The sequence below is a fragment of the Mytilus californianus genome, unplaced genomic scaffold, assembly GCF_021869535.1.
Source record: "Mytilus californianus isolate M0D057914Y unplaced genomic scaffold, xbMytCali1.0.p SCAF_7, whole genome shotgun sequence".
Lineage (NCBI taxonomy): Eukaryota > Metazoa > Mollusca > Bivalvia > Mytilida > Mytilidae > Mytilus > Mytilus californianus.
In genome coordinates this window covers 10,729,974-10,743,651 of record NW_026262723.1, presented here as the reverse complement: position 1 = coordinate 10,743,651, position 13,678 = coordinate 10,729,974, and the positions used below count along the sequence as shown (strand labels likewise).

The 13,678-nt window shown below is 31.7% G+C and overlaps 2 protein-coding genes across 2 annotated transcripts in view; one reads left to right on the top strand and one right to left on the bottom strand.

Annotated features, from left to right (window-relative positions):
* The window catches only part of LOC127709690 (uncharacterized), a 251,157-nt gene that overhangs the window by 89,653 nt on the left and 147,826 nt on the right, over window positions 1-13,678 (top strand). The gene's annotated exons all lie outside the window — the stretch shown is intronic.
* LOC127709689 (CD109 antigen-like) overlaps window positions 1-13,678 on the bottom strand; it is a 71,182-nt gene that overhangs the window by 55,964 nt on the left and 1,540 nt on the right. The window contains exons 2-9 of the mRNA XM_052215316.1: window positions 13,323-13,486; window positions 12,721-12,746; window positions 10,974-11,133; window positions 10,321-10,391; window positions 9,476-9,601; window positions 4,126-4,165; window positions 3,319-3,403; window positions 580-676 (exon numbers count right to left, since the gene is read on the bottom strand). Of these exons, the coding sequence (XP_052071276.1) occupies window positions 580-676; window positions 3,319-3,403; window positions 4,126-4,165; window positions 9,476-9,601; window positions 10,321-10,391; window positions 10,974-11,133; window positions 12,721-12,746; window positions 13,323-13,486 (769 nt within the window). The remainder of the gene's footprint in view (window positions 1-579; window positions 677-3,318; window positions 3,404-4,125; window positions 4,166-9,475; window positions 9,602-10,320; window positions 10,392-10,973; window positions 11,134-12,720; window positions 12,747-13,322; window positions 13,487-13,678) is intronic.

The following is a 13,678-nucleotide window of genomic DNA, read 5'->3' as shown; positions in this document are numbered from 1 at the left end:
ACATCCATGCAGAATTACAAATGAAACATCATAACTAAATACATGAATGTTGGATGTATAAATACCGAGACACGTCTAATAGCAATTCGAATTTACACTCAGCAAAACAGTCATATTCGGGAATAGGTCACGTTCAATACTGAGAAGACCAGACGACGTAGATGGTAAACCACAATCTAAGACGTGGTAAAAATGTCGTTAGCTAGTTTAGACACAGAAATATCGTAGAGATCAACCAATTCGTGATTTAAATCAAGAATCATACCACCTCTAAAGTAATTGTATTTACTTTTCAGTAGGTAATGGTAATAATTCCTTTGATAAGCCTTTTGACAAAATCTTATATACACACTTTTGTATCATTTTGCATAGACTATAGTTTCAACCTCCAAAAACAGCTTTCATGTTTGAACTTTATCTGTAAATGGACTGTATATGCACAAAATTCATTTAAGGAAAAAAATGATGACTTAATATAAATTGTGCTTACAATACGTAGGAACATATGTATAACAATATAATGTCTGGAAGCTACAAAAAAAATATTAATGCTACTATCATAATTTTTCTCAGATATACCTTGAATTTCTTCACAATCTGATCTTTAGTATTTCTTGTCCATCGACGTTTAATAGTCAACTCTGCATCTCCTTGTACTGGCTTCCCAAAAGTGTACCTGCATATAATTGATATGAGTCAGATTTATTTCGTTTAATTTATACAGTTTAGCAGAAGATTAGGCTATTGATTTGATAATTCTTACAAGACCAAGTGGTGAAATGGGTGTGACAATTAACTGTGAACATACATTTGTGAAATGATTTCTGTTCGTACATCACATGAGTCTGGAATAGTCTTTTACAGGTTCGATCTTGACTATATATATAAATTTGGAATGCCAAACATTAAACTTAATATATGGTGCTGACACATCCTAAATTGTATAATAAGAACATCTTAGACGTCTTTAAAAATTCAAATATGTTAATGAACAAGCCTATTCTTTATCATATAATTACCGACAATGATAAATTGGATTATCTTGTGGTCTGTAATGTATTTTCAGTATAATAAAACATAAGATTGCGAAATTTATTAGGTCAATAATGACTTTCCAAAATTCAATTTTTCCCAAAGGAAACTGAGATTTGTGACTTTTTCAATGCTATACTAAACACTTAAATTTCTTCGGAAAAGGCCTGTACCAATTCAGGAATATAACAATTGATTTCCAATCGTTCCTTTGGTGTATCAAGACTTACGTTTGATTTTGTCAGTTTAAATGGCTCCCCGTTTTTGAACTTACCGTGAGTTTGATATTTTTGTTTAAAAAACAGTTTGTTTTTTTTTTTTCAAATATTTCACCTGAAGATTTTTGATTTGATTCCATTCAAATACCTTGAAAACATCTGAAATAATAGGAGTCTGGGTTCCTGACATAATAATCGCCATATGATAAAAGGAATTATTGGAAGAACAGTTTTCAAAAACGAAAATATTTCACCAAGACAAAATTAAGTTTTACCGTAACAGAAAAAACGCTAAACAACTCGTCAATATAGAACAACGATAGATATCAATTTTTTATATTAAAATGATAATAAACTTGCCAAAAATTCGTTAATTTATATATTTTTTAGAAATTCATATCAAGCGATATCCAATACTCATTACTTATGAAACCTACAATTATTTACTAATAAAGTAAAAACAAATATGCTAGTCGACGACCACTGTTTTTTTTTTTTTTTTTTTTTCTTAGTTCGAAGCAGAACACCAACATGTTATAATAAAAAATGCGGATCATAGGCGTGAAACTGTTTAATGCCAAAAAAAAAATCTAATTGCATTGGAACAGTTTTTAGAAAATGGACTTTATTCATTGAAGCTACCCTTGTCTAACAATTATTGAATTGCTCATGCAATAAGTATAATTTCTATAAGTTTAAAACGTCAGCTACCAACACTTGTTTATCGGTGAATATACTTCAGCCAATTTGTTTTTATAATTATTATATTTCAAGTGTGTGATTTTTTGTTGCTATTTCTTTAACGTATAAACCAAATGTCGTTCTTTTCATTTATATCACTATAAAGGTGGAAAAACAAAAAACATCAATAAGAATAATAAAATTAATACCAAAATAATAAACTAGATAAAATACTTATAAAATAAAATAACAAATGATAAAAATTATATTGAAACGTTGTTCTCTCGTGTCTATCTTTGAAATTTTAATTCATCAATCTTTGTTTTCCCATATATAGTATTTAAAAACTTAAAGTTATTTCTTTCTATTTTTTTGGTTTTCTTAAAACATCAAGTACATATTTCATTGTGGATAAATGTGATGCAAGAGTTCACGTTAATGATACATTAATCTGACGACACAAACAACCAAAAGAGATCTTGGTATTATTTTACAGTTTCTAAAAAAGACAGGAGACTATAGAGTGCATCAAGCTTTCAACCGTGTCGAGCCGGCATAAAGTTGTGATTTTCTTAAAGAGAACTTTCGAGTCATTTTGGAAAAAAATTTTGTGTCTGCGTTCGATACCTCTTTACATTTGGGAAAAAAGTATAACAAAAACACCGAACTCCAGGGAAATTCAAAAAAGGGAAGACCATAGAAATTGATAAAAACATGCGCTATCAATCAACAAGTGAAAAACAACTGAGATCAACTATGATGTGTGTTTGTCATCTATTATCTGATGATTTATATGAACAACTCTCTCTAAAATAATAGAAGAATGTGTCTTAGGACGAATGTTCCCGCTCAAGCTTAGCAATTTTCCAAATTCAAAAGTGCCATAACTCTAGAACGATAAATGACTTTCAAATCAAATTCAAACTCTGTCTGCGTGTTGTGGTTCTTAGTATTGTGTATGAGTTTTATAAAATTTGGATGGGGAAAACATTTTTTAAGTTATAAAGAGTCATAGGTTTAGAACGGTAAGTGACTTTCTGCACAAGTTCGAACTCTGTATGCAAGTTTTGATTCTTACCATTGTGTATGAGTTTCATAAAATTTGATTCAATCTTGAGTGTGGAAACAAAATAGGGACGGACAAATGGACAGTCGAAGGTAACACTTGTTTTATATATAAAAAACGAATTGCACTTTAAAGATTTCTCCTGAATTTCCGATATGCAAGTTCGAATCAGGTATTTCACTTGGGATATTGAATTTCGAGTACTGAGTGTGAAACCGTCCATAATTCTATTCTCACTTTTGATATATGGTACATACTTTGTATGATACTATATCACAAGATTACATACAATTTAATGAACAGCACGTGCTGCATACTTACAGTGCATTGATAGTAACTGTGAAAAATCTATCTGTTTTCAATTCAAATGGAGGCAATACAACGTTGACTTCAAATTTAGGTAGAACTACATATAAAAATATAAGAAATCAGTACTATCCACATTTGTATTATTAACAACAGGAATGCATGTTAAAAAGAAGTTTGAAATATATCTGTTGACAGACAACTTAACGAATCGATATCAATTTGCATATTCCGTTTTCATCGTCAAATGTCTTATACATATACATAAGATATTCTTAATTAAACTATTTTACCATCTACATAAATGATTTCTATCGGATGAACAGACACAACAATTGGTATCAGTGGGATATAATAATGTATTGTCATAATGGCATTATTCAAGGAACTTTATGGATATTGCTAAAGAGAGAGACATAGAGCATGCCAGGTTAATTCAATACAGAAATTCTAAAAACACATCAGATTATAAATTAATAATAACATCAAATGTACGTTGATTTATTTTTCATCATTACAAAATTTTTCCAGTAGGAAATGAGGTCTTACGAACACTAAACAAATACTCACCAACCCGTTCGTCAGTCTTACGAACACTTAACAAATACTCACCAACCCGTTCCACAGTTTTACGAACATTTGACAAATACTCACCAATCCGTTCCACAGTCTTACGAACACTTAACAAATACTCACCAACCCGTTCCACAGTCTTACGAACACTTAACAAATACTCACCAACCCGTTCCACAGTCTTATGAACACTTAACAAATACACTCCAACCCGTTCCACAGTCTTACAAACACTTAACAAATACTCACCAACCCGTTCCACATCAAAACCTTTTGAGTTCTTTTCTCTCTAAAAAAAAATACAAAGCTAGTTATATTACTAAACTCACCAAAATAAGGAAAATCTGCTTCATATATATATTTTGACATTATTGTTTTCATACCAAATATTTAGGTTTTGACACTACGCGCAATGTTTATGTTTCTCGATATCGACTTGTGGCTACAAGACATGTAAAGAAATAGTTCAGTATTTTCACTATTATATAGTTTCCATGAAACATTTATAAGTTATGGATCTGTTGCTCGTTTGAATCGGCTCAGTACCATCAGCTCCGTAGTCATTATTCTGGTACTGACATGATTTATATCAAACCTTCTATAATAGTTCGTTTATAAATTTTGAAATAATAAAGAAGGTTTCAGCTCCCTCAGGCAAAGTGGACCTAAGGTGGATTTGGCTATTCTTTTTTATGTCCTTTTTGGTCGTAAAGCTCTTCAACTCTTTCGGTTCTTATGCATTGTTAGCTGTCAAATATTCGGCTTTGAACGTTCCTGTTGAAGTGGAATCCACCAAAGTGCATCGGGCGCATGAAATTAATAACGCGTTTTTTTTTTTACTTTTTAACAATGAAGTTGGATGGCTGTTACGAAAAGTAACCATAATATCAATTTTAGTTAGCTTTGTTGGAAACTGGCGACTGAAAAACCTTATATTTAATTTTCCTGTGCTGATATGAAATATTATTTATTCGTTTTTTCTTAACTAATTAATCGGATAAAAAAAAATCTGACATTAAAGTTTTTCTATACAGATAAATTAATGGCCTCGGCTTGATAATCCTTAACTTTTAATCATTTTTTTCAAACTTTTCAACGTTAACTTTGTCATTGATTTATCCTTCAAACTGTTTGATTCGAACGACACAGATGAGTCTTGGGTAGACGAAAGCTGCGTGTGGTGTATTTCAATTTTAAGCCTGATATCTTTTTCAATTGAAGAATTCCTTCCACGCAGATTTTTTTATGAGTTTAGAATGGCAGTTTCTAGTAGTTTTAAGTCTTGGATTTGAATTACTACAATACACAAGTTTGAAATGCAAAATCCTATCAGACATGTTTTTGGGGTCCCAATTACTGGCCTTCAAAAATATTCAGATGAAATATATTCAACCAGTGGTGTCAATACAAAGTGGATTCTAAAAAATTCTAAAAGATCTACTGCTAAATCTTGAATCACAATCTTTGCAATTTTGCAACACCATTAAATCTTTTGATTTTTCTACGCTTTACACTACTATTCCCCATGCTCAATTGAAAGATCGACTTCGCCATCTCATTAAACAGAGCTTTTTCCATAAAATTGGAAGTAAATTTCTTGTTTTGGGTTATTAAAATTCTTATTTTGTGAAGAATCACACTGATTCTATCAGAAAATGTAATGTGCAAATGATATTATTAAAATGATGGACTTTTTGAACGATAATATATTTGTTGAGTATGGGGGATTGATTTTTCAACAGACAGTCGGTATTCCAAAGAGTACTAATTGTGCATCCCCTACTGGTTGATTTGTTTTTGTACTCGTATGAAGCAGAATTCATTCAGAACCTTTTAAAAGACAAAAAGAAAAAGAACCTTGTGAAATTGTTAAATTTAACTTTCAGATATATTGATGATGTCCTATCACTGAATAACTCATATTTTAGTCAGTATTTACATATCATATATCCCAGTGAATTTGAAGTTAATAGAATAAGAAGATGTGGTATGAATGCCAATGAGACAACTCTCCATCCAGGTCACAATTTGTAAAAGTAAACCATTATAGGTCAAAGTACGGCCTTCAACACGGAGCCTTGACTCACACCGAACAGCAAGCTATAAATGGCCCCAAAATTGACTAGTGTAAAACCATTCAAACAGGAACACCAACGGTCTAATCTATATAAAAAGCGAGAAACGAGAAACACTTATAAACCACATCAACAAACGACAACCACTGAACATGAGGTTCCTGACTTAGGAAAGGTGCAAACAAATGCAGCAGGTTTATAGGTTTTAATAGGTGTTAAGTATACTACTGATACAAGAAGGACTGCTTCATACCTTGATCTTTTCCTCAATATTGACACAGATGGACGACTTCTCACTAAAATCTATGAAAAACGGGACGATTTCAACTTCCCAATTATCCATTTCGCATTTCGCAGCAGTAACACTACATCTGCCACATAGTATGGTGTTTACATATCTCAGTTGATACGTTATGCTCGTGCATATTCATACAATAAGGACTTCATATACAGAAGTGTGCTCCTTACGCAGAAACTTCTCAAACAGAGTTATGAGGAGGAAAGATTAAAAATGACACTCCGTAAATTTTACGGACACCATCACGAATTGGTTGATCTTTGCGATGTGTCAATGTCTAAACAAACTAACGACATTTTTACCACGTCTAAGATTGTGGTTTACCACCTTCGTCGTCTGGTCTGCTAAGTACCAAACGTTACCCATTCCCGAATATGAATGTTTTGCCGAGTGTGAATTCGCATTACTATTAGACGTGTCTCAAATGGAGGACATACAACGTTCACTTCATATTTAGGTAGAACTACATACAAAAACATCCGACATTCATGTATTTAGTTATGATGTTTCGTTTATAAGTCTTGTTTGATATTGTGGTACGTCTTATCGTTTGTGTTTTGAATTTTCTATATGTATGTAAAAGTAAAGATAATTAATCAGCTAGTCCATTCATATAATTTTTAGTTTAAAGCAATTATATGAACAGGATTTATTTATTTTTTACACAAATACGAATAATTACACCATTACTAACACAATTCTATATTAATATTCTTGTAATGGTAAGAAAATAATAAAATAACACCATTACAAACTTACTCCCAATTTTATATTCTATTTTTAGAAATTTACCTGTGACGTCACTTTTTGTGGCGTTGATACATTCGTGTGGCTCACGGTTCATAATTCTATTATGGTGTACATGGGAGGTGTTCGTTGTTATTCTGTGGGTTACATGTTCTAATGTACTATGATATTATTTATTTATGTATTTCTCTGTCCTGAGTGTTCTGGCGTTTATTTGTACTGTATTCCTGTCAGGTAATATTTATTTTTTACATTGCCATTCAAGCGGGAGGTTTGGCTAGCCATACAACCCGGTTCAACCCACCTTTTGTCTTCAAAAGTCTTGTACCAAGTCAGGAATATGTCAGCTGTTATCAAATAGTCCGTTTTATGTATGTTGGCATTTGATTTTGTAGCAGTCAGTTTTTCTGTTGTTCCGTTGTTTTCCTCTTAAAGTTGAGGTGTTTCCCTCTATTTTGGTTTGTGACCCAGATTTGCTTCAGTTAAATCGATTTATGACTATTGAACAGGGTATACTACTGTTGCCTTTATTTTCTACTTGAAATAAATTTGATATCTTATTTATGTATTGGGCATAAAAGATGCAAAGGTATATTCAAATTTATAAGTTGAATACGACCTTACAATGCCATGGAACAAACCAACTCACCAAAAGACAAACAACAGTATACAAAACACAAGATAAAAACTGAGCACCATAAACCCAACTAAAACTGGGGATGATCTCAGGAGCTCCTAAAGGGCAAGCAGATCATGATACAAGTATGGCTCGTGTCAGTACAAACTCTGTGATAATTCTAAATTGGTAGGTCACATTCTAGAAAAAGAAAATTGTGGTTACGACAATTGAAACATATCCGTCGTCATTAATAAAACAGATTTTCTATAACGGTCAACCAACTCGTGATGGTTTCCGTATTTGTTGTGTTTTGTAGACGTTTGTTTGACTTTTTGTCATATTAAGATTTTTGCCATGGAGTTGTAAGTTTATCTTCGAATGATGGAAGGATGATTTCACTTTGACATGAGTTTGGTATGACAATTAGTTCCGTTAGCAAGGCTAATTTCTGCACGATATCCGTTTGCAGGGCTAATTTCTACTGGACATCCGTTTGCAGGGCTAATTTCTACTGGACATCCGTTTGCAGGGCTAATTTCTACTGGACATCCGTTTGCAGGGCTAATTTCTACTTGACATCGGTTTACAGGATAAATTTCTACTGAACATCTGTTTGTAGTGCACAATTTCACTGGACATCCGTTTGCAGGGCTAATTTCTAATGGACATCTGTTTGCAATGCTAATTTGCTTAAATATGGCAGGATAGTCAACTAGTGGTCGGTGGCCGCTTACTGGAAGAAGAATTTCTACTGGATATCCGTTTGCAGTGGTAATTTCTACTGTACAACTGTTTGCAGTGCTCATTTCTACTGGATATCTGTTTGCAGGGTCAATTCTACTGGACATCTGTTTGCAGTGATAATATCTACTTGACACAAATGTTGTGACAATTACTACTGGAATCTACTTGACACAAATGGTGTGACAATTACTACTGGAAACAAGTTTCGAGATACATTGACTGCTGGACGGTACTTAATTACGATCAATACTGAATATGAAGTTTGAATGACGATTTCTACTGGACACTAGTATGATATTAGAGTGACTATTACAACAGGACAGGTAAGCAGGTGTTTGGAATTACAATTAAACTTGTACACTAGTTTGGAGTGACAAATATTTCTTGACATGAATTTGGACTCATGTTTTCTACTAGAAATTTGTAACTTATCAATACCATTTTTAAGAAACGATTTCTAAGGATACAATTTTGGAGTGACGATTCCTAGTTGGGATAATTTTGGATTAACAGTTACCGTCAGATATTATTTTGTAGTAACAAATGATAAGATTGGATTATTTTTTTTGGATTGTATACTGTTGTTTGTCTTTTATTCGTTAAACGCTTGTTTGTCATTGGGATGTTAGTTTATCATCCACTTAGTAGATACATATACCCTCGCTTTTGATACTTGCCATTCCTTTTAATTTTTGGAAATGTGTCTAAATACTCATTCTTAAACATATATAAAATTGTCGACCTAATGACAGAAATGTACATATTTTTCTGCAGTAATTCACTGCTTCCCCCCTTTCAGCAATAATTTGATTAGGCCAACAACTCTTTAGATCCTTGCCAGTGTACCATGCATTTTCCAACTGAAAGGTTTTATAGTAACATCCCCTGTCATTCATCCGCGTTGCTCAAAATATCATTTTTTGGAGTTGAAATTCCGAACCAAAAACAATATTGATGAAATAGAAGTATAATTGTGTCGTGTATATATTTCTATTATTCTTAAAGTCATGATAATATATGTTCCCCTGAATGATCTCTAAATCTAAAGTCCTTTGTACACAAGTCTGATATATTTTTAAGATTTGATAATCGCAAGATCTTATAAGAGAAACTGACCTTTTGCTCCACTCTGATTGTCCAGCGTCCCAGATTTGTCAAGGTAGATAATTGGAATGTCCCGGCAAATACACCAAACGCTGGGCGAACATTCAGAAATTGTTTTACTCTATTTCTTTTGGGATCCTGAAATAAACATGTGAATTGATATTACGATTTAATTATAAGGTACTTAAGGTTAGAATGTTTGACTATTCATTGAATAAAATACAATTGTTTCTAAGAAGTTGAAATGCCTTTCAATCAGATTAAAACTGATTATATATTTCAACGTGTTTTTTTCATTGTTACAACACTGGGTCAATACCTCTGCTGTCGGACCATCAGTCCCCGAGGGTATTATCAGCTCAGTAGTCAGTACTCTGGTCCTCATCCGATTTGTAACCAACCTTTCTAAATTTGCCGTTAATATATTTTGAAATTATAAAAAAAACAAAGATTTTAATTACCTCGGGGAACGTTGTCCTTAGATGAATTGAGCTATTTTGTATGTCCTTTTTGGTAATATAGCTCTTCAACTGTTTCGGTTGTTATATATCCTTGGCTTTCAAATATTCGGATTTGAGCTTTCCTAATGAAGGTATTTTACTCATCATTTCTTTTATTTCATAAAAATGTCTGTACTTTTTGTAATAAGTTAGTAATGTTTTTATTTAGTCGTTTCTTTAAATCTCCCATTATCAATATTGTTTTTCAATTATTTTTGTCGGTTCCAAATAAACTACTCTTTTTTTTATTATATATTTCAGCGGTATTATCATCGGATTCCTATAAATTTTGATGATCAAGTTGAATACATTCTATACAAAGAGTTATCTTAACGAAACATTCATGAATTAACTGACCTGTATATAAATTGTCATAGGATCTGTGAGAACTTTTAATCTTGTATTAGTACCAAACACCCTAAACTGAACTGTTGAAGAATAAATACAGTTAATGCATTAAACAAGAAGCTTCATTTGATATTTCTCTAACAAAATCAAATAGCTAGATTAATTAGAATGATTGCAATGTTCTCACTTAGGAGCTGTAACTATAGAAACGATATTCGTTCCCAAAATTACTTATGACAAATATATTCAATATTTTCCGATACAAGTGCCAATTTTTTACACTGTAAGATCTGCAACGGATAGTTTGTACCCAGTTATTTTTCCATAAGTTGACCAATCTTTCTCTTATTACTGGACTAATTCATGTTTTATCTTATTAATTGACTAATTCATGTTTTTCTTATTACTGGACTAATTCATGTTTTATATCGAACGTAATTCTGTCATTGACTTTTCATTGTTTCAAAGTATTATTTGGTCCAAAGGTCCGAGTTATATTATAGTTTACAAATTCTGCAACACTTATGACAAAGCCAAAAAAAAAAAAAAAAAACACACCATAAAATTTTATACCATGCTTTAAATTTATATTTATGAGCTATCCGTTTCATTGTTACCTATGACTGATGTACTAACTACTTAAAGTATGATGTCATAATTACCCAAATCTCCTGGTTTGTAAACGGCTTTGTCAGTCTGGATAAAAATAGATGACGCTCTGCTTGAAACTTGGATTCTTATAGCAGTTTGGTCAAATGTAATATCCCCAATAACGCTCACTCTTATCTTATAATCAAATCCTGCGGTGGTATTTCCTGGTACCTAAAAGGAATATCACATAGTTACCTAAATTCAACATTTTAAAAATATATTGAATATAAAGAATATCAAATGTGTTTTTTATTTTCAAATTAACTTCCATCTTATAAAAACTCTTTGCTGTATTTATGATGAGTATATTATAAGTTTTGTTCGATCATAGCAGTATGGTAAAATGTTTCTGGAATCATTTTCATCAAAACGTTCGAGAGGCTGTTATTGTAAAGGAAAAAAAATTGTTGGCATTATTCATTATATGACCTATGTATAGCTATATTGTTTTGGTACTCTTGCATATATTACTAGTTTTTATTTCATGAACACTGTATGTCTACATCGTGTTGGGTCACTTGCGTGTGTAACAAGGCTTTATCTAATCTCCTCTGCATGCGTATATTGTTTGGTTCAGTTGCATGTGTAACTAGGCTTTATTTCATCAATGTAAGTCTTCATTATTTTTGGTACATTTAAATATGCTACGAGGTTTTATTTCATCAACGCTGTTTGTCGACATTGTTTTGCCTAATTTCATTAAATTTGAATTGGCTAATTTACTTATTTTCTGTTCACTCAAGGAATTAAATTTAAAACGTACCTTTAATTTTTGTAATTTTTATATGCCTTCATTGGGAATCGAACCCCTCCTTGAAATCTGTTGCAATTTAGATGTCTTTTTATATATTTACAAAGTATATAAGTAGAGACTTGTAGGTTAGGTTCGAATCCCTGTATACTCTTTGTTGTTCATATTCTTTCTTTTTTTTCCCGTTTTTCTTATTTTGTATGTTATTGTTGATATATGAGGGTTTTTCCGATTATTTTTGGATTATTATTGGCTATTTCACTTATTTGAAAAGAAAATGATTACATTCAAATTGTCCATTTTTGTTTTTAATCGTAATGTGCTTAGAATTAGGCCTCTTGCTAGAAATTTCGGTAGCATACTTATTATATATACTTAGAAATAAGTTCGAATATGTCTTATTTTGTAAATTACGGTAATATTCAGATGTATGATAATTTAAAGACAGACCGGTAATGTTATATTTGTATTTCTATAACCAATTAATTGTGAACTTAAACTCTCTAACAATACATTCTAACTTAGAAAAGGAAAGGCTTTAATTTTGAAAAGACATCAACACAAAAGTTTAAGTTAGAGAAACAATGGATAAGCGTATTCTTCGGGCTCATGGTTTCTTTTTCAAGAATCAACTCTTATTCATTGTATCTATAATACGTAAACTACTGCAGCCTTAATTTTGTTCATCACCTCTGTGCGTCTATATTATTTTCATACACTTGCATGTGTAACTAAGTTTTAGTTCATCACCTCTGTGTGTCTATATTATTTTGATACACTTGCATGTGTAACTAAGTTATAGTTCATCACCTCCGTGTGTCTATAATATTTTGATTCACTTACCTGTGTAACCAAGTTTTATTTCATTGCCTCTGTATGAAATTGAGAATGGAACCGGGGAATGTGTCAAAGAGACAACAACCCAACATTGTTTTAGTATACTGGTTTGTGTTTAATTTTACCAATTTCACCCTGCATATCCTTCTATTCAAATGTTTTATACTTACATTTATATTAACAACTCCATATCCCCCTTTAAAAAAAAGAAATAATACCTTCAATTGTAGAGCAACAAGTTCATCAATGTATGCAATATTGACTGGTAAAGCTAGAATTATCTTGTACGTTTACAATAATTTACATTCTAAGTATGATTGGTCATCTATGATAATATCAAAGACTTCTAAGTGATTTTGACAGTATGTTTGATCACTTTTATACTTTTGGAATTCATGCAATTCACTCACTTTTCTAATTCTCTTTGTACAACTTCTGCCACAATTCATTTCCAACGTTTCTTTGTGTAAGGTATAATAATTTCCTCATTCTATTATGACGTGGAGTGAACAGTTCCTTGTGTTAAAGATAACTTTGTTATTCTGCTTATAAAAGTAAAATCACAAAAATACTGAACTCCGAGGAAAATTCAAAAAGGAAAGTCCTTAATCAAATGGCAAAATCAACAGCTCAAACACATCAAACGAATGGACAACAACTGTCATATTCCTTATATTTATAATGTATTCAAAATTTGTCCCGCTTGGTCGATTTTATCAATTTGATCATAATATATTTTATGAACAACAATGTTATATATATTTTAACTCACGACGTAAATTTCGTTGTGCCTGGGCTGTAGCTATTGTTCCGTTTTGTTTGTCTAGTATTGTTACGAAGATTGTCACTTGTCTATCGCTTCTTTTTAAAGCTGATAAACAAATTCTAGCGGATGATCCAGCTCTTATCCGTTTTGGTACAGTTACAATGTATGTACTGAAACAAAATTACAAAGTAAATTATTGAAGTTACAGTTTTCTGTAATTTAGATCTTATGATTTTCTGAATCCGTATTCATTTTTAATCATGATTTCAATACGAAACCTTTTCAAAGAAATGAGAATCCTATAAAAGTTGAGGTCCAAACCATATTTTTTCTAACACCATTCAGTACATGTACTTGTCAGG